The sequence below is a fragment of the Vidua macroura genome, chromosome 11 (genome assembly GCF_024509145.1).
Source record: "Vidua macroura isolate BioBank_ID:100142 chromosome 11, ASM2450914v1, whole genome shotgun sequence".
NCBI lineage: Eukaryota > Metazoa > Chordata > Aves > Passeriformes > Viduidae > Vidua > Vidua macroura.
Genome location: NC_071581.1, coordinates 9,163,439 through 9,185,448, shown reverse-complemented (window position 1 = coordinate 9,185,448; position 22,010 = coordinate 9,163,439). Strand labels below are relative to the sequence as shown.

The 22,010-nt window shown below is 43.5% G+C and overlaps 1 protein-coding gene across 1 annotated transcript; it reads left to right on the top strand.

Moving 5' to 3' along the window:
* The first annotated feature begins 4,493 nt into the window (after positions 1-4,493).
* On the top strand, positions 4,494-16,479 carry SHCBP1 (SHC binding and spindle associated 1). The gene is made up of 13 exons (XM_053987702.1): positions 4,494-4,639; positions 5,207-5,395; positions 5,907-6,022; positions 6,650-6,858; positions 7,648-7,740; positions 8,460-8,693; positions 8,785-8,950; positions 10,173-10,293; positions 13,226-13,357; positions 14,244-14,362; positions 15,145-15,231; positions 15,659-15,800; positions 16,024-16,479. The coding sequence occupies exons 1-13, from the start codon at positions 4,546-4,548 to the stop codon at positions 16,341-16,343; spliced, it is 2,022 nt and encodes a 673-aa protein (XP_053843677.1). The 5' UTR covers positions 4,494-4,545; the 3' UTR covers positions 16,344-16,479.
* The last annotated feature ends 5,531 nt before the right edge of the window (positions 16,480-22,010 follow it).

Here is a 22,010-nt window from a genome sequence, read left to right as displayed (position 1 = left end):
AGAGCCAGCGAGGGCAGGAGAGCCAAAAGACTGGGGCCACGGCAAAAAGCGTAAGATTTAAAAAGCCCCGACTCAAAAGCAAGTTTCGGCAAGCAAGTCTCAAAGAAGCCCTTCGAATCACCAAGCCTCAAAAGCAAAATCCCAGCCCCTATCCAAAAGCCCATACTTGAAAAGCAGGTTCGAAAAGCCCCCTAAAAGTCAAAAGGCAAAGGACAGAACAGCCCCCAGGGCTGTTCACTTTTATGCAGTCACTTTTTATGGCTCTGTCTCCTCCCAAAGTCTGCCTGCTGACAGGAGTGCACTGGCCCAGTCCAATGTCCCGCTGCAGTCCATCGGCAGAGACCTTTCGCCATGGCTTGCAGGGTGTCTCTGGGGTACAGTGCCTTCGGGGTTCCCCTGCTGACAGCCTGTCCCGTGTGACACATGAACCGGCTGCCAGGCAAAGTCCCCCCAGAGACAGGGCTTTCCTCTGTCCTCTCCTCATGCCTCCTGGACGGGGCACACGTGCACCCCTCCTCATGTGCCTCTGACAGCCATTGTTGAGGCATAACAAACCCGAACTGGCTCCTCACAACAAGGTTCAGTTTGCAAGGTCATTCTGCCGAAATTTGCATTTCTGAAAATTAAGCGATTGGCAGTACCAGGCATGTATATGGTTAAGAAAAGAACAATGCCCAGCAGGCAAAGCAGTAAGAATTTTGGAAGCAGTAAAGTGAATTGCAAGAGAAGAATGGCCTATTAACATGAAAATTCAAATAAGCAATGCAGTTATTGGGTTTTTTAATATAAAGTGGCTGTTAGAACAATCCTAAAGCCACCCAGTATCTTCCTGAAGAAGCCAATATTGAGAATATTCTGAAAATAATTGAGAACAGGTTTGAAAAATTCAATTGCTTTCCTGGAAAGAATCAATGCATTTAGGTTTACAGTGGTTTAAATTTATACTGCTACAAAAGAAAATCTAAAGACTGAAGAGATACCTGTCAAAGAACACCAGCTATCTAACCCAATCTGTAATAAGCCAACTAATTAACAGCAATCCACAGTTAAGTGACGCCATTCATCCCCTGCTATAAAAGTGGTTTGCAAATGCATTACTGAAACATATGCAGTAAAAAATATTATCTGCATTTTCCAGTGCAGAAATGGAGGCTTAGAAAGACTACAGTGATTGCCATGGCAACAAAGCAAATGTGTGCCAAAACGAGAAAGGTACACAGGAATGTTTTACTGTCTTATGTAATGGTCTCCTAATTTTTTTTCTTTTGTGCATACTTGTTTCTTTCACATTGCTGTCACATCGCTGTTGGCTTGGCTCAGCTGCTTATTCCCCACGTCTCATAGACATTTTCTGATTTGCAAGCCTTATATTAACTAACATTTTTTTTTTCATTGTGTGTAATTAAATAATTTGATCTTTTGATTTGGTTTGTAGTTTAAGGTTGCCTTGTACTAAGACATGGTTAAGAAGATACTATTTTAAGACATCTTAAAGCAGAAATAATTTCTACTCTCAAATGAGATATGTGTATGTCCACAAAAGAGAATTAGTACCAGCAGCAAATTAGAATGAAGAGATTTAAAAAAAATATTTTGGATAAGGACACTGGCTAAAACACTCTACTATTTTATTCAGGTTTTTAACTCTGGATCAGACTTTCCGTTGGCATGAACAGACATTGCTCCAGGGAAATCAGTGGCACAATGAAGGTCTGGTTGAGAATGACCAAGTGAGTTTGTTATCCTACATATACTCCTGTAGATGGGTGGGTTTTTTCATAAGCCCTCATATGGAAGGCAGGGATATCCTGGCCCTGTTGGCTGCATGCTCTTACCTGTAATAACTGGAGCCACCAGAGCTGCACTGTGAGTTGAGGCTCCTCTTACCCAGTGGGGTGTGTTAGCACCAGGCTTTGAGCCGTCATAGCCTCACTTATACCTTTGTGGCACCTGCATTGGAAATTCTGTGATCTGTGATATGTCTGGGGACACCCAGATGAGCCAAATCCCACATGTGGTGTTTGTTTTACCACTGTGTTTCTTCAGTTAAAATTACTGAAATACCAAAAGACAATTAATTATCTTTTAGCAGTAAGACACTAGTTCCTTTCTGCATTTCTTTAGGTTTATGTAGCTGCACTTGTATTCATTTCTGTAAAGCAATTAATGACCTTCTGTGATTTTCAAACTCTATTTGCTGTGTCAAGTTGTGAAGTGGAAGCCTATTTCAGATTTCAAAAGACAGAGTTCTGCATATGAGCACCCCTCACTGTTTTAGTATTTCAAGGGAAGCAGCAGGAGAAAAAAATCTGTTTGGGGCCCAAGATAAGGCTGGGGGTTTTAGAAACATCTCAGTGATTGATCTCATTCACAGGAGCAACAGCGGTGAGATTTCATTCAAAAGTGTGAGAGCTGAGAACAGAGTGTGAGGGCAAGCACTTTCTCTCCCTCCTCAAACTCAGGAGTGTCATTGTTCCATGTAAAATACTGCCAGTCCTCTGGACTTCACACAGACCTGGTCAGTCTTACACAGGAAAAAAAAATAAGCTTGGGAAAAAGTGCAAAAAAGAGTAGCTGAGGTAAAAGGAAAATGTGCTGTGCATAAGGAGACTGTGAATTGCCAAATGAGGTTCAGGAAAGCACTAATTCATGCTCAATAATAAATGCACATGCAAGCTGAAAAGTGGAAGGTTTCCAACAATAAGAGGACTGTTTCTATTTCCAATATGAGGGGAGGGAAACCACCTGCAGAGGAGTTTTTTGACCAAATGGAGCTTAGTATGTCCATGACACTTGCAGCATTAATTACTGGCTCTGGAAATCAATGGCCAGGGCTGTGTTTCTTTGAAGTAAAACAGCTCTTTACAAGGACTGGGGATAATTAATCAAACAGTGTGTAAGTTTTATATAATGGAACACAATCTGCCCCCAGCTATTTTGTAAACAAAACAAATAGGGATAAATGGATTGTCCTGATCTCAACATTGTGCGTGTTTCACCTTGGTGAGGAAGAACTGATCTTCCCACTGTAAGCCCTGAGGAGTCCCTGAATTCATTGTACCTATTTAGAGGAAAAATAATCAAAGCATCTAAAAATGGGAACCTCCATAGCCATAACTTTATGGTTGCATAGTTGCTCATCCACCAACACCCCCAAGTCTTTCTCCCCAGGAAGTCTCAGTCCATTCTCTGCCCGGCCTGTACCTGCACAGAACCTTGCACTTGGCTTCGTTCAAATGCACGAGGTTGGCTAAGAGGCTGCTTTCAACCTGTGAAAATCCCACTGGTTGGCATCCCTTCCCTCCACTTAAAACGTGCCAATGTAAAGACACTATTTACAAACACACTCTGCTTTGAAAGCCTGACCTTGCCAATAACCTTTTGGGAAGGATTCAGATGTTTAACTGTAATTTTGTAACTAATTGTGATAGATGATAACTGTATGTGTATCGTTAAACACCCATGCCCGGTGTAATGGTTAAATTCTGACAACATTCAACAGAATCCTCTTGGGGACTAAACCATTCTCTTCTTGGGGTTATGATGGGCAAGGGTTGGTTTCAGCGGGCCTACGGAAGCTCCTACTCCGGTCATGTCGGGATGACTCGGGCTGTTGCTGTACCGTGAGCCGCGGCGGGCACGGTGCTGCTACACGCGGTACTTGGGAAGCGAACGCGAGCGGCTCTAACGCGGGAGCTGCTCCATCGCCGTGTCCGAAATCCACGGCAGCCCTCTCGTGGCCGCTGCTGTTTCGGAGCAATTGCTTTGGCTTTAATCCCCATCGGCCCTTACCGTCACAGCTCGAAACACACGGAGTGGCCTCGGGAGAAGCGCTGGGGCATGAAACAGACCGGTGTTTTACATTCTGATCAGGTGCTTTCTGTGTACGGACCGGCCAGGGCTGGAAGCAAAGCAGGGCTGCCCGGCGCCCCAGAGAATTCCGTTCTGTTATGTTAGTTGTGGGCTGGGGTTCGTTTATTTGTTGCTGGGGTTTTTTTTGTTGTGGTTTTTTTTTTTTTTTTTTTTTTTTTTTTTTTTGTTTTTTTTTTTTTTTTTTTTTTTTTTTTTCCTTGTTGAGGGTGCCGATTGTTGGCGCTTTTACATTTTTTGCGGCTTAGCCGCTTCCTTCTCTCCGGGCGCTGTGCAGCCGCTCTCGGCAGGGATGACAGCATCCCCGGCCGCCAGGCTGAGTGGAAAGCCCATCGCCGCCGGCAGGGCCGCCCGTTGCCCGCCGGGCCCGCAGCGGTTCGTGGGTTCGGTTGGGCCGGACGGGGGAGGTTCCGCCCGCTCCGCGCCGCTCCCGCCCGGCCCCGGAGCGAGCCCCGCCACGCACGGGGCCAGCGGCGGCTGCGGACGGCCCCGCGCGCCAACGGCCGCCGCCTGCCGACGGCCAATCAGAGCGGGGCGCCGCCTGCCGACGGCCAATCAGAGCGGGGTGCCGCCTGCCGACGGCCAATCAGAGCGGGGCGCTGCCGCCGCGAGCCAATGAGGGCGCGGCGCTGGCGGCCGGCGGTTGCCCGGGCGGTTTGAAGCCGAGCGGGCGGAATGGCGGAGCTGCGGCCGCCGGGACCGCAGGGGGACGGCCGGGACTCGCCGGCCGCGGGCACCGGCCCGCGGGACCGCTCCGAGCAGGCCGAGGGTACGGGCTGCGTGTGCCTGCGGGCAGGGAGGGCGCGGGGAGCCGGGAGGGCAGGGCAGCCTGCGCCCCGCGCTCGGGCGGTGCCCGGGGGATGCAGCTGCGTGGTGTGGACACGAATGGCGGCCGGCTCAGGCTGTGCTGTCCGGGCTGCTCCGCCGGGGTGCGGATCCCCCGCGGGCCGCGCCCGGGCAGGGTAACGCCCGCTTGCCTGGACGCCCCTGGCACCGGCCGGCCCCGCAGCCGCGCCCCGGCTCGAGGCGCGGGCACCGGGCTGGAAACGAGGGTAGGGACGGCTCTGGAAATCAACACTAAAATGTGGTGGATTTTTTTCCCCTATTAATCGTGAAGTTCTGGTGTGTTTCTCAGTGCCTACCACGGCGCTGAAATGGACGTCCAGGAACGTATGTGGGTTTGAAACGCTTCACCAGGGGTAAGTCAAGGCGTGCTGTAGTAGGCAGATTCACGATAGACCTTGAGCTGAACAGGAGTTCTTCGGGAACAGAGGGGTGAGTGAGTGCTTGAAGTGACAGTTTGTGGGGTTTGCTTTACCCCCGCTCCTCTTCCCAGATCTGCGACGGGAAGACGCCGAGAGTGATTGGAGTGCTGGCTCCTGGAGTGACTATGGCAGTCGTGACAAACCAGGGACTGCTTTGGGAAGGACTGTGCCAGACGGGAACGTGCTTTTCCCAGATATTTTTCACACCAATCATCTTTTGTTTTATGACCGATTCAGCGCTTACCAGGATTATATCTTGGGTAAGTAATTTTTTCATAGGAAAGTAAGGTAGAATTCGGTTTCTTGCAGTAACTTTAAGCAATTCAGTTTAAGTGGAGTCAGTTGTATGTATTAAGCTGTGAGATGCTTCTAATAATGGAGACTGGAAAAGATACAGTGCCTTGCCATCATTTTTGCTGTAACCTCAGCTGCTCTATCTGGTGGACCAGGAGGCAGTAATTTTGATATAAGTAAATAAAATATGAATGATAGAAAGGCAGAACTGTTAGTAAGTAGTGGATCCTGTGCCTTGTTTTAGCTGATCTTCCTACATTTTTTTTTGTGTATTGTAAATCTGTTTAAGGTAAGGCACAGGTTATGTGCTTAATACCATTGTATTTAATACTGTTCTGTTATCATGAACATAATAGAATGAAGTCCAACTTTAGAGGTGGTAGAAGAACATTTCAATTGTGTTGACTTTCATTTTCCAGTGATCTGGAGGATTTTTCTTCCATTCCTTGCATAAATAGTGTCTTCAATTTCTTTTAGGTGACTGCAAAGCTTCTGAGGTGAAGCAGTTCATAGCTGAGTACCTGGAGAAGGTCCTTGAGCCCTCTGGCTGGCAGGCGATCTGGCGCACGAATGTGTTTGAGGTCCTTGTTGGGGTGAGTGGGTCGTTGCTGCTCAGGCATTTGTCTCCACTTAGCATAATTTACCTCTCTAATGTCCAGGTCATGTATCTGTCTTGCAAACCTTGGATGTTCAAACTTGCAGATCCATCACATGGTTGAGGAGGAAAAACCTTTGTGGCCCCCCAGCTCTTTTCTGCCCAGTTAGTGACAGAATGGCTTTCACTGGCCCAGACTGTCTCTTTGGATTGTTTATATCCTGTGGGCACTTTGAAAAATGAGCCTCAAAGGAGTCCCAAAGGGCTGTGAAGCATTGATTTGAGTCTATCGCTTTTGCCATTTTTAAAAAACAGCAACACACCAAAAAAAAAAAAAAAAAAAAAGGAGGGCTGGAAGCAACTTACTGGCCTTGTTATGAGTATTATGAAGGATTTGAATGAAGTTTTGGATGTGGAAAAGGCTCTCTAGCTGTGGGGTTATGAGAAGCATAACTCTGGGTTATCACTTCAGCTGATGAGATGGCCTTGGCTGTACGGTACCATTTGTGTTGGTGTGTGTGGGGTCAGTGGGGACCCAGCATGGCCCTGACTGAGGCACATCACGTTTCTCTCCCTCAGCTGGATCTGGGGTTCTGAGGGATTTCGGACCTGTTTGTTCCTACAGGTGGTTGATGTGAATTTCCCGGCCCTGAAGGCAGTTGTGCAGCTCAGTGAGCCGTTCCTGTGCGAGTCCCAGGACAGCAGCTTTACCCTGGAGTGCATGCAGGAGCTCCTGGAGCTGAAGGAACATCAGATCCTGCTGCAGGAGCTGTGGGTTGTATATGATGAGTCAGGAGAGTTTGACCAGACAGCACTAGCCATAGAGCATGTCAGGTAGGACAACTGCACCCTGCTGGAACCCAGGCGGTTCTGTCCTGAATTCTTGGGCCATGCTGGCAGCTCTACAAGCCAAGCTTTCCAAACTAAATCTGATGACTGGTGCTCTGAGGAGACTTCTTTCCCTCTCTTTTTCACCCCAGAGTTCCTTGGACTGTATCACCTGTAGACTAGTACACTGTTCTTTCTCTTCAATAACATTTTGGTGGATTTTTCTCTTTTTTTTTTTTTTTTTGTCCCATTCTTTTTTCTGCATTTTGCCTCTTCCCCTAAATTTGCTCTTTATTCTTTAGGTGTCTCTTCACATATTTTATTTTTTTTTCTTCTTTATCATCTGTCTTTTTTCCACCTCCTTTTATTTCAGGCACTACATGCTGTTTGAAACCTCTCTACAAATAGGCTGTAGGACTGGACAAAAAAAGCTGAAATAGGAGGAATGACCTAAATTGTGAGAAAGAAAGCTTAGCTGAAGGGTGATTGGCCAAAACCAAACAACCAAAAAGCCTCAGAATCTGAAGAGTGTCAGTCTTGCTTTTCAAAACCAGATTTTATCTGGTTTCACTCCCTTTTGAGGAAGTAGAACACAGGTTATTATGAATTTTGAGCTTAGACACACAGAATAAAACTCTTTATGATGACTTCATGTGTACTGAGCAGTGTATGGGACGGTAATGTGAAATTCTAGTGAGAGGTGATGCTTTGAGGCGAATTTTCAAATTGGTTACATTGTGTTTCCAGTGCTGTTGACTCTGCTCTCCTGTGTGATTTAACACTTTCCTTCCAAAGGTTTCTCTACCAGTACATCTGGAGGACCTGGGACGAGGAGGAGGAGGATGAGTTTGATTACTTTGTGCGATGTGTTGAGCCCCGACTGAGACTGTGAGTGCAACACCTTTGCTGTTCTTAGGGCAGAACCACTGCAATGTGTCATGCAGGAGGAGTGACTCACAATTAGGTGTAAAAAGCCCCTGTTGACTTGTAAGCCGAAGCAAGTTTGTTTTAACAGCATTCACTGTCTGCTGGTCAAAATCTTGTATGGAAAGAGAACACAACTGAGGCTGCCACTTGATTTCTGAGCCTTGGTGTTCCATCAGATGGTGCCCAAACCCAACAATAGTCACACTCATACAAGTTGTAATCCTAATAAAAGCTGCCGTGGGATGCTCCATTTTCTACCTCTGGGCATAAAATAAAAACCATAACTGAGCTGAATGTAAACAACAACTTGTAAATTGATCATTCTCCAGGAGGAATGTGTGTGAATCTTTCTCAGTTATTCTAATAAAGGCTTAGATATTACCTTCAAAATTGTTACCCTTTTTTAATGGCCGTTGCTTAGGCCTTTTTTTTTAGGTTGAGTTTCTAATAGTAGACAATCTTTCAAGGTGTGTGGGCAGCTGTTTAGAAAGTAAAATGTTTGTGTCTGTTCAGATTTTTTCTGGTTTTGCTGCTTCAAATAAAATGGCGCAGTGTTGATGTAGACTGCAGAGGACCTTGACTCAAGTATCTGAAGCAGAACTCCTCAGGTTCTCTCCAGTCTCAGTTTGGTCTTTGAGGATTGGGAATGTGCCATGCTGACCCCTTGCTCTGAATTGCAGGCACTATGACATCCTGGAACACCGGGTGCCTTCTGGGCTGGTAGTTGACTACCAGAACTTGTTATCTCAATGTGAAGAGCTTTATGAGAAGTTTTTAAATGTGAGGAACAGCATCTCAAGCAATGATTCGGACTCAGAAGCAGAAAACGTTTCCATGGTGGAAGGACTAAAATTGTATGACAAAGTGGAGCACTTAAAACAAAGGCTAAAAGTAATTGAGAATCCTCTGCTGAGGTAACTGGTGGGTTTGTGCAAGGGGAATCACATAACTCAGAGGAGGTGGGGACTGAAGGAAGAGCTGTTGGCTCTGTTGCTTTTGTTGCAGGTACGTGTTTGGTTACCAAAAATACGGCAGCCTCCAGGCCAAAGGAGCGAGATCAACGGGTGCCAAGGTCATTCATGTTGTGCCCTTGACCATGACAGCAAATCTGCTCCAGCTGTTGACAAGAGACAAACTTTGCCCAGAATCTTGTGAAGCCTTAGAAGTACAGGTGCAGTAGCAGGAATTGTCTGTCTGCTAATAGTTTTTCATCTCAAGAAGCAATGTGGACAGATAAGTTAATTTACCATGTGCAAGATACTACAGTGGTGGGATTGTTTTTCAGTTTAAAAAAATCACTGTAATTTAAATAATAAGTGGTAAAATTGTATTAAAACAATTTCTTTTAATTCATTTGTGCCTGTTGAGTACTCTATACAAGCAGCTTCCTGTGTGTAGGAAATGAGATGAACCTGTAATAACTCTGTAATGGAACACTGTAAGGCATGACACTTTTTGAAATGCCCATGTCTCTTGGTGCTGCTGATAGTGATCTAGGGTAGGAAGGAGGAAGTGTAGTTTTCTTGCTTTGGTACTGTGCAGGAAATACATTTCTTTTAGGAGCAGCCATGTTTAGTTTTAGTGATTTCAGACAAGACTTGCTACTTCAGCAGTTAAGAACAGGCTGAATTCCTTGGACACAAATGAAATGGTTTGCTGTATTCTGATCACGTTTGTGAATTACAGATTGCCAGAATGGAGCCATGGGGAAGGTCCTGGAATAACTTTTAGGCTATAAATCTGTTTTTCTGACTTGGCAACTGAAAAAATGCTCTTGTTAGACTTACTCTGGAATTTGCTGGGAAGCAATAAATGTGTAGTTTTTATTTACTATTTGTCATCCTTCAGTATGGAGTCCCTCAGTAATGTTTGTGGAGGATATCAGCCTGCCCTCTTTATCAAGAAAAAGGATCATATGGGCACTCTTTAGCACTGTGGTATTTGAACTCTGTTTGGGGGTGACTCGTACCAGGGGCAAACACAGGAGTATTCAGACTAGCTCTGATCTAGTTGCTGAATTGTTTGGTTTTTATTTTCTTTACCTTCTGTCATCTATTTCTTCATGGCAAATCACTCAGGCACAATTGAAGTGTTGGCCTAGAACCAAGGCCAGAGTGAAGTTTGCTTTGGGGTGCATGTGCCCTTTTATCTGTGTATGCCCCAGTTTTCTCCTGTAACACAAACATCAAAATCATGTGTAAAGGCTGATTTTGTCTGCAGAGGGCTACAATTCTTGAATTCAAAGTAGAAATTTTGTGTTATTAGTGCCATTGAAAGGGTTTCTTTAAAGCAAAAGCAGCAACATTTAATTGAAAGCAAGCTCTACAGGCATAAATGCATCCATTTTTACAGCAGTCTTTGGGAGCTGATTGTATTTTTTTTGTCTTTTGCAGTTTCACCATGATCCACTAGCAGCTGTAAATGCCTGTTATGAAGGAGAGAGAGTCATCATCTGTCCTGGCCATTATTTTGTTGATGGCGTGTTCTCCATTGCTGATTCAGTAGAGCTAGAAGGTAGAAGGTTTGCTAGTCTAAAGGTCCTTAAACAAGTAAATGGAATGTCTTAAACTAGCTCTGTGTAAGGATTTACTCTGCAGAGTTTACCAGGAGCATTTGCTTTTTTCTTCAAAGTATTCCTGTTTCTGCTGTAGAGCTGTGCCTAATGCAGGGTGGAATGAGCTGTTTAATTAACTGTAGTGCAGATAAACTGCAGATTTTGCTGATTAATACCAAATTAATAATTTCCTCCTATTTGTCTGTATAAATGGTGATTATATAATAGAGAGGATTCAACAGAAACCTAAGGGTCTTGATGTCTGTAATAGTGGAAACAGAGAAGTAATTCTGAGAGGCTTCTACTAACTTAGGAGTAATTGAGAAATGTCCTTGTTCTTCTTGGAGTGTCTGAATGTGCCTCAGGGGCAGCCTCTGAGCCTCAGTGCTGGTGCAGCCCCAGGAGTGCAGGGGGAAGGAGCCAGGAGGTACTGCTAGGGTTTACTGATTGCACTTGGAGCATGTCGGTGATGGGGGAGCAGGGGCTGCCAGCCTGGCTCTGCAGTGAGTGAAGCACGTGGGTGGAGGAGGGAACTTTTGATTAACACATCTTTTTTCTGCAGCAAAAGACACAACAGATGTAATTTTAGGGTTTTTCTTGCAAAATATTTGTGTTTTAAATACTTCTGCTTTGCCTAGGATATGTTGCTGTCTCTCCCTCACCATTCTTGATTTCTCAGTGTATCCCTTTGCTTCAGGCAGGCACACACTGTTGCAGTGCTATAGTCTATCACTGGGCCTTCTGCAGCTGTTCAGATGTTTAGTTGCATTTTTGTCTTGTCAAAGCTTCTTAATGAGAAGGCTGAGAGTTTAATTTCCTGCTGTTCTGGGCTTATTTTTCTTGCCCTTCTTGTTTTATGAGTAATTTTCTTTCTTGCCCATCTCCTGTGTGTGTTTCATTTATACAGACACACATTGTGATAACCAGTGCACCTGCAGGACAAGGGACATCCATAAAGTGCTTTGTTTATCTCAAGAATGACATTGTTCTAAAATTGTGTGTGGTGCTATTTATTGCTTTTCTGGCTTTGAGGAAACTGAAATACAAATGGTGTGCTAGCACACATTAAAGGATGTGCTGCTCTATTTTAAGAAGCAAGGCATATAAATATGTATTTTTGGTATAAACCATGCACTGAATAACAAGTACTTGTCAGGTATTTAATCTTCTTATGAGGACTCCTGTTAGATAAGGTATTATACCAGTAGGAGCAGCCAAGAGCATTTGAAGTAGGAGCATCAAGACAAACTCTGCTGGCACTAATCTGAGCAGCTGGCTGCTTTGGTGGCTTTTTTGGGATGGAGAGGTGACTCATGAAAGATATGTTGCTTTGCTTAGTAGAGCTTCTATTTTTTCCCAGCTAATGTGCAGTCAGTACTGAGGTTGAAAGTATGAAGATCAGTAAATCAGGAATAAATAAAAACTTACAGGAACTAAATAAGGTTAAAGCAGTAGCAGCTGCAGGAAGTCATGATAAAGATAATTTCCATGCCTGACAAGAAAGTGTTGCAGAGGCACCTAAGAACTTCCCTTCTGCTTGTGCCATAGCTGTTGCAGCTGGCTGGGAACCTGTGTGTGCTCAGTGGCAGAGGATGACAGTGGCCTTTGGCCGCTGTGGAGTCCCTCAGGCTCAGGCAGGGGCACAGCCCTGCTGGGGAGTGAGCACCACTGGGCAGCAGGTGAATCTTTATTCTAGAGCTGCTGCTTCAGAGGTGAAGTGTAAAGCAAGCTAAAGGCACTGTTAGAAAACTGCAGGCACTCTGCAGGACAATCATTCCTAAAACTCCTGCTTTGGTTAATAACATCTTTCTGTAGTGGTGAAAAGTTAAATTTTTGCTGTCCTGTGGTGCTCTCTTTTCACATGCTGGAACTGCCCCTTGCCACTTCCTCTTCAGGGGTGACCATAAATCAGTAGAAGTGGGAACAGATTTCTAGGTAATATCATGTCTTGAAATATCAATCACTTAACTTTGCATTAAATGGCTTGTCTTTAAAACTTTCTGCCAACTCTTGTTCAAAGCTTTTTATTTTCATTTTGGTTTTAACCTTTCTACTTGCATGTGGCACTATTTATTTATTTATGTACTTGGTTAAAAGCTGGCATCTTGCTTGGGCACTTCTTATCTGTGTGTGCTTTCAGAAAATGATAGGACTCATGCTGCTGTAATGGATGTGGCATTATTGCTTTCCTTATCATGATTCTTGTCAGTGACAAGCAATAAAAGCTTTACATGCTCATAAATTTTCCTGTAAGTGCTTAAATGCTGACAACTGTGGGTGGTTTAGTAAATCAGTGTTGGCATGTGCTTGTGAAAGTTGCTTTTTAAACTGAATTAATCTGGAAGCCTGTGCAACAGAGGAGCACTGAATTTCCCCCCAAATTCCATGTAAATAGGGAAGCTGAATGAAGCATGCTAACAATATCAAGCCCTTTGCACTCTTTTTCCTCGTGTTGTGGTGTGACTGCTTTTTCCCTCTGTGTTCTTGGGAACCTCTGCCTGCTGTAGTGAACTTCTGTCCTTTGAAAGCAGACTGGGGATGCCTGTGTGTCCTCAATTCCTGCATCCCCCCATCTCTGTTGGAAACTTTTGGGAGTGAGAACTTTGGCCTTGGCAAATGTGAACTCAGCTACCCATTTGTTCAACTTTCTCAGATAACTTTGCATTTTGTTTGCCATTCAAATAAGGTAACTTTTGAGTTTAGTGTGGAGTCCATGTACCTTGGCACAGAGGGGATGTAAGGTGTAGCCTGACCACTTGTTGAAAATCCTATTCAAGGTATTAAACCATCAAGCTTTAAACTTCTGTCATTGATTTACATGTCTGCTATGTACTGAGTACCTCATTGTCACCAGATATTCTCTGAGCTTGCATCTCTCACCTCTGCTCTTAGGCTATGGCCTGCCAGACGATGTTGTGATAGAAAAACAAGGCAAAGGAGACCACTTCTTTGACTGTACAGGAGCCAATATAAAGATCTCCAATTTGAAGTTAGTGCAGCATGGTGCTGTGGAGGGGATTTTATGTAAGTGTAAAAGCATCTTGACCTTTTTGTGACTCTTTGATAATTAGTGTTAGAATTAAAGCTGGGACCTGGTGTTGCAGTTTAACAAAATATCCTAGAGAGGAGCCCTATGAGTATCTATATCGAGTCTTCTCCCTCTTTTTTTTAAACTTGCTTATAATGTGGAAATCACAGTAACTTCCATTTGCTCTTTCAAGCTATTGTGGCTCTTATGCTTTATTTTTCTACTGGGATAAGATCATTAACTTGATCTTGTTCTGCTGTTAAGGCAGCCTGACTCTGAGTGCAGCACAGCCTGTGTCAGGCTGCCTGGAAATGGAAACAATCCTTCTTTCCACAGAAGAGCCCCCATGGCAATATTCAGCTGCAGCTGACCCCAGCCAGTGCTCCACTGAGGAGCAGCACATGCTGTAGGAGTGCTGCAGAACTTTGTTTCCAGCACCTTCAAACTGACACTCAACTGAGTCTAAATTATATCCAAGAAGTTTATTGGCTGTGGCCTTGTCTTTGCAGAAGATGCTGACTAATATTTCTCCTCAACAGACATTTGGGTTTTAAACATGCTAAAATGTTTATTAACACATGTATGCATGTATTTAATAGCTATTGAATCCAAAAATCTCTTAGGAATGTAATGAAAAGAATTATTGCTGTCATAAAAAAAAAAGAAGTCAACCTGTAAGACAAATATCCAGCCATTGCTCCCTGCTTAGACCAGAAAAACAGCATGAGTTCAAACCATACATGACCAAATCAGTGAATTGAACTTGAACTGGATAAACTGAAAATATCACACTGCAAAGCTGCTGCAGGGATGTCTGTCTGTAGGAGGGGTTTGTCTTTGCAGAACTGGTTCATCCAGCAGTAATTGTTTCTGTGTATGTAGATGTTCATCATGGGAAAACCACACTGGAGAATTGTGTGTTACAGTGTGAAACCACTGGAATAACAGTAAGGACATCAGCTGAGCTACTGATGAAAAACTCAGATCTCTATGGGGCAAAGGTACACACTCATTCTTAACTTTGGCTTATTTCCTAATTTAAAATAAAACTTTCTCTTTGGAAATAGCGCAGCCAGTCACAGGGTGGCTTCTGTTACTGTGGACACAACCTTTACAAATTCATTTTGGACAGCTACATGTTACTGAATGAAGATTGGTCCCAGGGGTCTTGTAGCCCCTTATCAAATCTAGTGAAATGTCTCAGGCTGATTTGTGTGTGATGATAGCAAAGTGCTGCAGTAACAGGGGACATCTGTGAAATAATCATTGCTGCATGGCTGATTCATGTCCTGCAGTACTTTTATAGTAATTTTCCAGTTTCTCTGCCCATAGCTAGTTTTCTCATTTCCATTTGTTCTGCAAGCGAAATGCCCTTTTCAGACACCTTTGATTCTTACAGAGGGATGATAAACACAAAAACGGACTCTGATACTCTTTGGGTATTTTGAAGCATGATGGAGCTTGAGGTATTGAGAGGGATGACTAAAGCACAAGCAAGGCAAGGCTGTTCAGCTACTCTTCAGGCCTCATGGACTGGTGCCCCATGCTGTGGGGCCTCAGCCTTCAGTAATGCTGCTTGAGATGGGTAACAAAGCTGTACAGCTGGAGGGGTAACACAGTTTTGCATTGTGCAAACTGGTAGACGAACACAAAGATGTGCCATGGAGTGGTCAAGTTCAATGGTAAATGTGCCTAAACTACTTGTGAACTGCTACCAGCTGTATCTTGTAGGGTAAAAATGTGTCTAGACTAGTTGTGAACTGCTACCAACTGTATCTTGTAGGGTGCTGGTGTGGAGATCTATCCAGGAAGTGCGTGCACCCTGCTGCACAACGGGATCCACCACTGCAAGGAGGGAATACTGGTCAAGGTCAGTCCCAGTCACAAGGTGCTGGTTTGCCAAAAGCTAATCACTGCTACAGTTAGTGCCAGTAGGCTTGGGTTGGCTCAGAGCCCTGCTGTGCTGTGCTGGAGCACTTACCTGTTGCACATGATGCTTGTCTTGCACTTGCTTTGATCCTTGCTGGATGAACCAGTTCTGCAAAGACAAACCCCTCCTATAGACAGACAGCCTTCCAGCAGCTTTGCAGTATGATATTTTCATTTTTATCCACTCCAGCAATTACCTGGTTTTATTTCTTATCTGCCAGAAGGAGAAGATGCCTTTTGCACTGTCTCCTATGGAGGCAAATAATCCTGCTCTAACTAACACAGAGAACTGATTCTACCTAAAACTAGAAGATTTTTGTGTCCCTGTAGCTGGACATGACATGTTAGATTTCTCTTTTGTTCTGTAGAGCTTCTTAGATGAAGATTACGAGGCTCCCAGGATAACCATGGTTAATAATGTGATCCACAATAATGAAGGATATGGTGTGGTCCTGGTTAGACCAGGGATGCCCTCTGAAATGAAGGATGCTCCAGCACAGGGAATAAAAGGTACTTTTCTTTTCTTAGAAGAAACTCCTGAAACTACTAACCAAGTCTAGTATACCCAGGTTTTTGGATTGCATACTTCATAACGTTGAACTTTGTGGCTGTCATGAAGTACCAAAGAGTGGGATGAGTTGACAATGTTATGATTGAAAAAAATTAATTCTAGGATTTTTAATGATGTGGGTGCTTTGCATGACTGTTGATCACATTCTGTTTCCTGCCTTAGGGTGTACACAACCTACCGAGGTAGGTGATGAGACAGCCTGTGCAGAGGGCTCCAGGCAAGAACAACCTGGATGTGTAACTGATGAGTTGGAGCTTTATAAGCGAACTGAGGCTTCTGAACAAACTGAAAACAACTCTGAAATTGCAAGTGTACTTGGGGCTACTACTGCAAAGAAGAGACAGATACACAGGAAAAGACTGAGTGAACTGGGATTTACAGAAGCTGATGACAACTTAATGTCACAGGAAATGTTTGTTTCTGTTGAGGGCAATCAGTTCAAATGGAATGGGAAAGGAAGTTTTGGTATCTTTTTTTTCTGACTGTCTTGACTCTTGCTGCCATTGCAGTAGCATTTGTACAGTTATTGGTTAGGTCACGTGCTAAAAGTTGTGCTATGGTGTTATGCTTTTATTACCCAAGTGTAATTCCTATTAAAAGACTATGGCTGAAAACTCACTTGGTTCTTCTGTCCATCTTCTCCACACCTTAAATCTCCTGGTTTAAAAACCTTAAACCTTAAAGCTACCTTTGTGATGCACATGTAGTACTTCTTTCCCTTGCACGTCATTTTAAGCCTGGCTGAGCTCTAGACAATGTCTTGTCTCTGTTTTTAAAATCAGCTTGATCACCAAAGGGCAGGATGGGTCAGGTTGGAGGGCCCAGAGTGGGTCATCTGGTCCTGCTGTCCTGCTCCCTGCTCTGTGCTACTGTCACAGAGCTCATGGCACAGAGTTGTGTCCAGGATTGTTTTGGAATGTGGAGTCTTCCTCACACTCTCCATGGGCTGTCTGTTCAGGGCTTGGTCACTGCACAGGAAAGTTCTTCCTTGTGTTCAAGTGGAACTTCCTGGGCATCAGTTCCTGCCTGTTCCTCTTGTTCCATTGCTGCACCCCACGGAGCAGAGCCTGGTCCATGCTCTGACACCTCCCTTTGGACACTGACAGACAGGGATGAGGTCCCTTCTCAGTCATCTCTTCTCGAGGCTGAGCAGGCCCAGCTCCCTCAGCCTTTCCTCACCAGAGATGTTCCAGTCCCTTCACCATCTGTGTCACCCTCGGCTGGCCCCGCTCCAGGAGCTCCACGTCTCTCTGGTACTGAGGAGCCCAGAGCTGGGCTCAGCACTCCAGGTGATCCTCACCAGGGCTGAGTAGAGGGGCAGGGTCCCCTCCCTGACCTGCTCCAGACAGGATTCCATTGGTCTGACCTGTAGCTACAGTTTGTGGTGACTGGGAGTGGGGCTGGCCCAGCCTCATCCCCAGTGGGCACAGCTGTGAGAAGCAGGTGAGCAGCACTGACAGCAATGAGCCATGGAGTGCCCAGGGGCACTGACCAACCACAAAGGGAACAGAGGGCACACAGGGGCATGAGGGGTTAAAAGGTTGGGCTAAAGAACAAGGAGGGTGGATGCTTGCAGCCTTCTGTGATGTATGGTATTACTCTGTATGGACAGACAGCTGAAGCCTTCTGATGTGGTAAGGTGTTACTCTGTTTGGGGGAATGTTTAAAACCTGATGTGGTAAGGTGTTACTCTGTTGGGGGAATGTTTCAAACCTGATGTGGTAAGGTGTTACTCTGTTGGGGGAATGTTTAAAGCCTTCTGAAATGGTATGGTGATACTCTGTATTGTGGCCATCTCAACTGTGACACTTAGGGCTGTGGACCAGGACCTCCAGCTGCTTTGTTGTGCCTGTTTGTAGTTGATCATGCCTGGCTGCTGTGGTTGGGTCCTGCTGTGTGTAGATGTTTTGTGCTCTGCAAACTGCACTTGAGTCACTCCCACAGTAGGATGCACTTGTGTAATTGTTGGTAAATCACTGGGTGGTCTTAACCCACTCTAAGAAAGCCTTAATCTCTCAGCACAAAATTAAAACCTGGAAGCAGCAGTATAACCAAGTACCACTTTACTTGAGAGTGCCCAAACAGTCTTAGAGCTTTTCTTCAAAGGCTTATTTTAAAATTTGCCCTTTGTTCAGCTGCTTTTCTCCAGGTTGGATGTGCTTGTTTAATAGTGTGAAGGATGTTTTTCACAGGTATTTTTCACATTAGCACATTCTTGGTCTTCACAAAGTCACCTGTGCAGCTGTTTATAAGGAATATAAATTCAATGACAAGCAACTGCAGTTTGAGAGAGGAATCAGGTCAAAGCTAGAGTTTGGCTGGCAGAGTACCTTTGAAATGGCTGATGCTCATACAATGTGGTATGGTAAAAAAGTAACATTTGAGATAGGGTCCAGGATTGTGGCAACATTCTAAGACCATGCAGCATCTGAATTACAAACATACTACAGTTTCATGGACCAGCTGCTGTTTTGAATTACAAAGCAGCCTGGGCGTGTGTGCCATCCTTTCCCTGCTTCTGGGTCTTGGTGTTTTGAGGGCAGACAGAACTCTTGATTACTTTTGGCTTTTTAAGTATGGAAGAATCTCTTCCTTTTTTGACTTGTTGGAAATATAGGGAGAAACAGCAGAAACCTTTTAGCCTTAAGATGGGATGTCAGGAGGCGTGAAAGCCGTTGTCTTGCATCTCACCACTTTTCTGGTCTTTGAAGTCATTCCCTTCTGCTCCCTGATTGGTGGAAGCAAACTGTAAACCACGACTGCCTTGAGTACCCCCTGTTCAGACATGTCTGTCTTGTGTTCCAGTTCCATTCCTGGGGCAGGTTTCATAGATTATCATAGTTTTCTTTTTGGCATTGCATGATGTAGTCATTGCTTTTCAGTTGTGAAGCTTTGCATTTTCTTTTGCACATGAAAATATAAGCCTGTAATTATCTCATGGCAGATAGATGCTTGATGATGTTAATGAGAATTACTAAATTCAGAGAGAGCAGCTGAATTAGTCAGATTTAAGTTGCTATTTCAGTGTATCCATTTTTGCATGGACATTTCATTATGGTAAGTTTTATTCTGCCTTTTTAGCCATGTATACCAGGCTAACTCTTGCTGTTTGCTGAATAGTGAAGTCATACAATAAATTAATCTCTTGGACTTTTAAAATTGTGATTTCTTTCAAAGCAATAAAGAAATTGCTGAAAACCCCACACAGATGAACACTGGTTTTGTTTTTTCCATTAAGTATATGAGGTACTTGTATTTTTACTCCTAATGAAAAATCAATTTCATCATTTCATTGTAAGGTAACTTTGATCATTTCTACTGTTTGAGGATGATACTCTGCAGTTTTCAATTTAAGCATCATCTATGTTTATGTTCCTTCCCTGAGAGTAATTTCAACAAGCCAATAATTTTTTTTTTGTAGCGCTGTTTTAGAATTTTCTTTGACTTTATTGCTATATTAGTGGGAAAACTTGTCTGAGACTTCTCTAATATTATGGGGAAATTATAGTAAAGGCACAGAGGAAATCCTCACTCTGATAAATGTATATTGTAGCACATAAAAAGCTATGCTAGGAACCTTGATGAGACCAATTAATATGTATAAGACCCCTCTGTTATGGTGAAATCCACCATTTCTATTCTCAGCCTAGTTCCAGGACTAGCTAATGTGGAAAGCAGTTTCTGAATCCACCTTGAATTGTGTTTCATGTGATCTTTGGATACTTCTTAGACTATGATTCCATTATGGGTTGGAGAGCCATTTTAATTTGAGCTATATCTTACAGGAACATACTGCCTTACTTTTGCTACTGCAGTAATGCTGTTTCTCCAAAGCTTTGTATAAAATTGCTAGTTCTGTTTTCCTCTCTGCTGGCTGTTGGTGTCTATCAGAAGCAGCAGTCTGGCCTTACCACTTTGCTTTTTGAAGATGTGATTGCAATAGAATTAACTACCTGAACTATTTAAGAACACAGGTCTTGGACAACACCAGTAAAATGTTTTAGAAGCTACATCTGAAGTACAGAATGAATGATTGTTTTATTTCTACAACAACTCTACAAATAATGGGGGAAAACTCATCCAGTGATGTAAAGAAGAAAAGATCACTAATAGCCAGTAAGCTTCTAACCTGGGAAGTGTGTCAGTAAGTGAGGAAAAAAAGAACAGTGGACTAAAAGCCTTAGAAACCAGTTATGCCACCAAATGTTCAGAGATATAAAATAGCAGGGTGAACTTTCTTGAAGACAAAAGTTTTAAAGGGAACTTATCTGACTTTGCCATAAGAGAGTTTGATTTAAATTTATACTAAATCCATTACTGTAATGTCAGATTATGTGGAGAGTTAAAAATAAAGCTTAGCCTGCTATGAATAATTCTCTATTCTAAATTCTGAAATGCTTCAGCCAAAAGTAGGAAGAAACAAGAACAAGAACAACTGACCTATCTTACCAGAATGCTGTACATGCTTTTATTTTGTGCTACTCATGCCTTTCTTTTGGGAGACCTTATTTTCAAATGAATTAACAACGGGCTTAGAATTAACACAGACAAGCATCATAACTTCTCTTGCTTCAGTATTTTCAAATCCAAAGGAAAATAGTGTTTTGGAGTGTATTAATCACATCCTGCGGGTAAGGGGGTGAAATGCTGTGCTCTCATTAGATGTGCTGCTTTGTAACATGCAGTGTTTTAAATCTGTTATAAGTGATGAAAAGAGGTTAATGCTGCATTTCAGGTGTAGGGAAATAGCTATAACTTTCCTATTTTGTGTCTTCTTAGACTTTAGCAGGGAGGTCTAGAGCTTTTGAGTATAGTCCATTTAACAAGAAATTCAAAATTTTTAAAGGAGGAACAAAATATCCACAGGGGGCTTCAACTTTCAGATTATCTCCCCAGACCAAACAGGCATAGCTGACTGACTATTAGACATTCAGAGGGTTTCATTCCAGATTGCAGATGTCCCTCTAATAGGACTTTTATTTTCTCTCAGTCTATTTGATTGTATAAAAATATTGGTAATTTTGGAAAATATTTACTCAGTAAGAGAAACAACATCTAGATGTTTTACAAATGAATTTAGTGCTGACTGATATGCTTGACTGACAGCCCTAAGGACAGAATGCTCCATTTGGTGTCCCAGAACAGACACATCATAGAGTGACAATGTGCCAGAACTGTTAAAAATTCAGAGTGAAAATTCAGTCTCTTGCTGTATTCATGGTGGTGCCATGTATTCCATCTGTTCTGCTAATGCAGGCAGTAAAGCACACCTCTCTCCTGTGATACAGTGACTTTACTAAGGCAGAGATCTGTCTGCATGTAAAATATGATTACAGAAACAATTTATATAGTCTAGGTCTAAGATTTCTGCCAAGCACTTACTGCAGCTGGTTACTATAGAAACAGGCAAAGGAGGCTGCTTTAAATTTGTTACTTCACTCTGTGTGTGGCTTTCTATTTTCTTGTATTTTGTTTTAGATAGGAAACACGCCAATGTAATGTCTCTACACAAAGTTTAAACCTCGTGTAAGCCAGTCCCTTAGGAAGTACAGCACTTTTCCCTTGTGTAAATCACTTGTTTGTGGGAGTGCTCTGCCTGAGCCCTCTCAGTTTCTCAGTCATTTTTGTGTGTAAGGCTATATTGTCAGAAGTCCTGGTACTGTGTTTGTGCTCCTTCCCTCCTGGAACACATCTATTAGTGTTACCTGTGCTAAATCAAGGTGAACACACCAGGAAAACTGGGTGGGCATGAAAAGTGCCTGTAAAGCTCAACAGCTTCATATATCAAGACACAGGGCTTTCAAATTAGGGCACAGAGGAGAAAGTCACAGCAGCTTCATTGACTGAAATAGTACAGCTAGAAAAAGGCAGTGAGTAAAGGGTAGGGGAAGTGTCAGTGGAGAAAAAGGATGAACATGGGTGAAGGATAATTGTGCTTTTACACTGAGCCTTCTTCCTTAGGAAATATTCAGTTACTGAAAACCACCAGTTCACAGGAAGGGAAAGAACTTCACAAGTGACTTTGCAAAGCTGTTCTGGGCTTTTCACCAAAGCAGTGATGATTTTGGACAGGTAAATTGGTTAGTCTTTGTCGCCTGAACTGTTCCTATAAAATATGGAGTGCACAATGAGTGCACAATGAGTGCAGG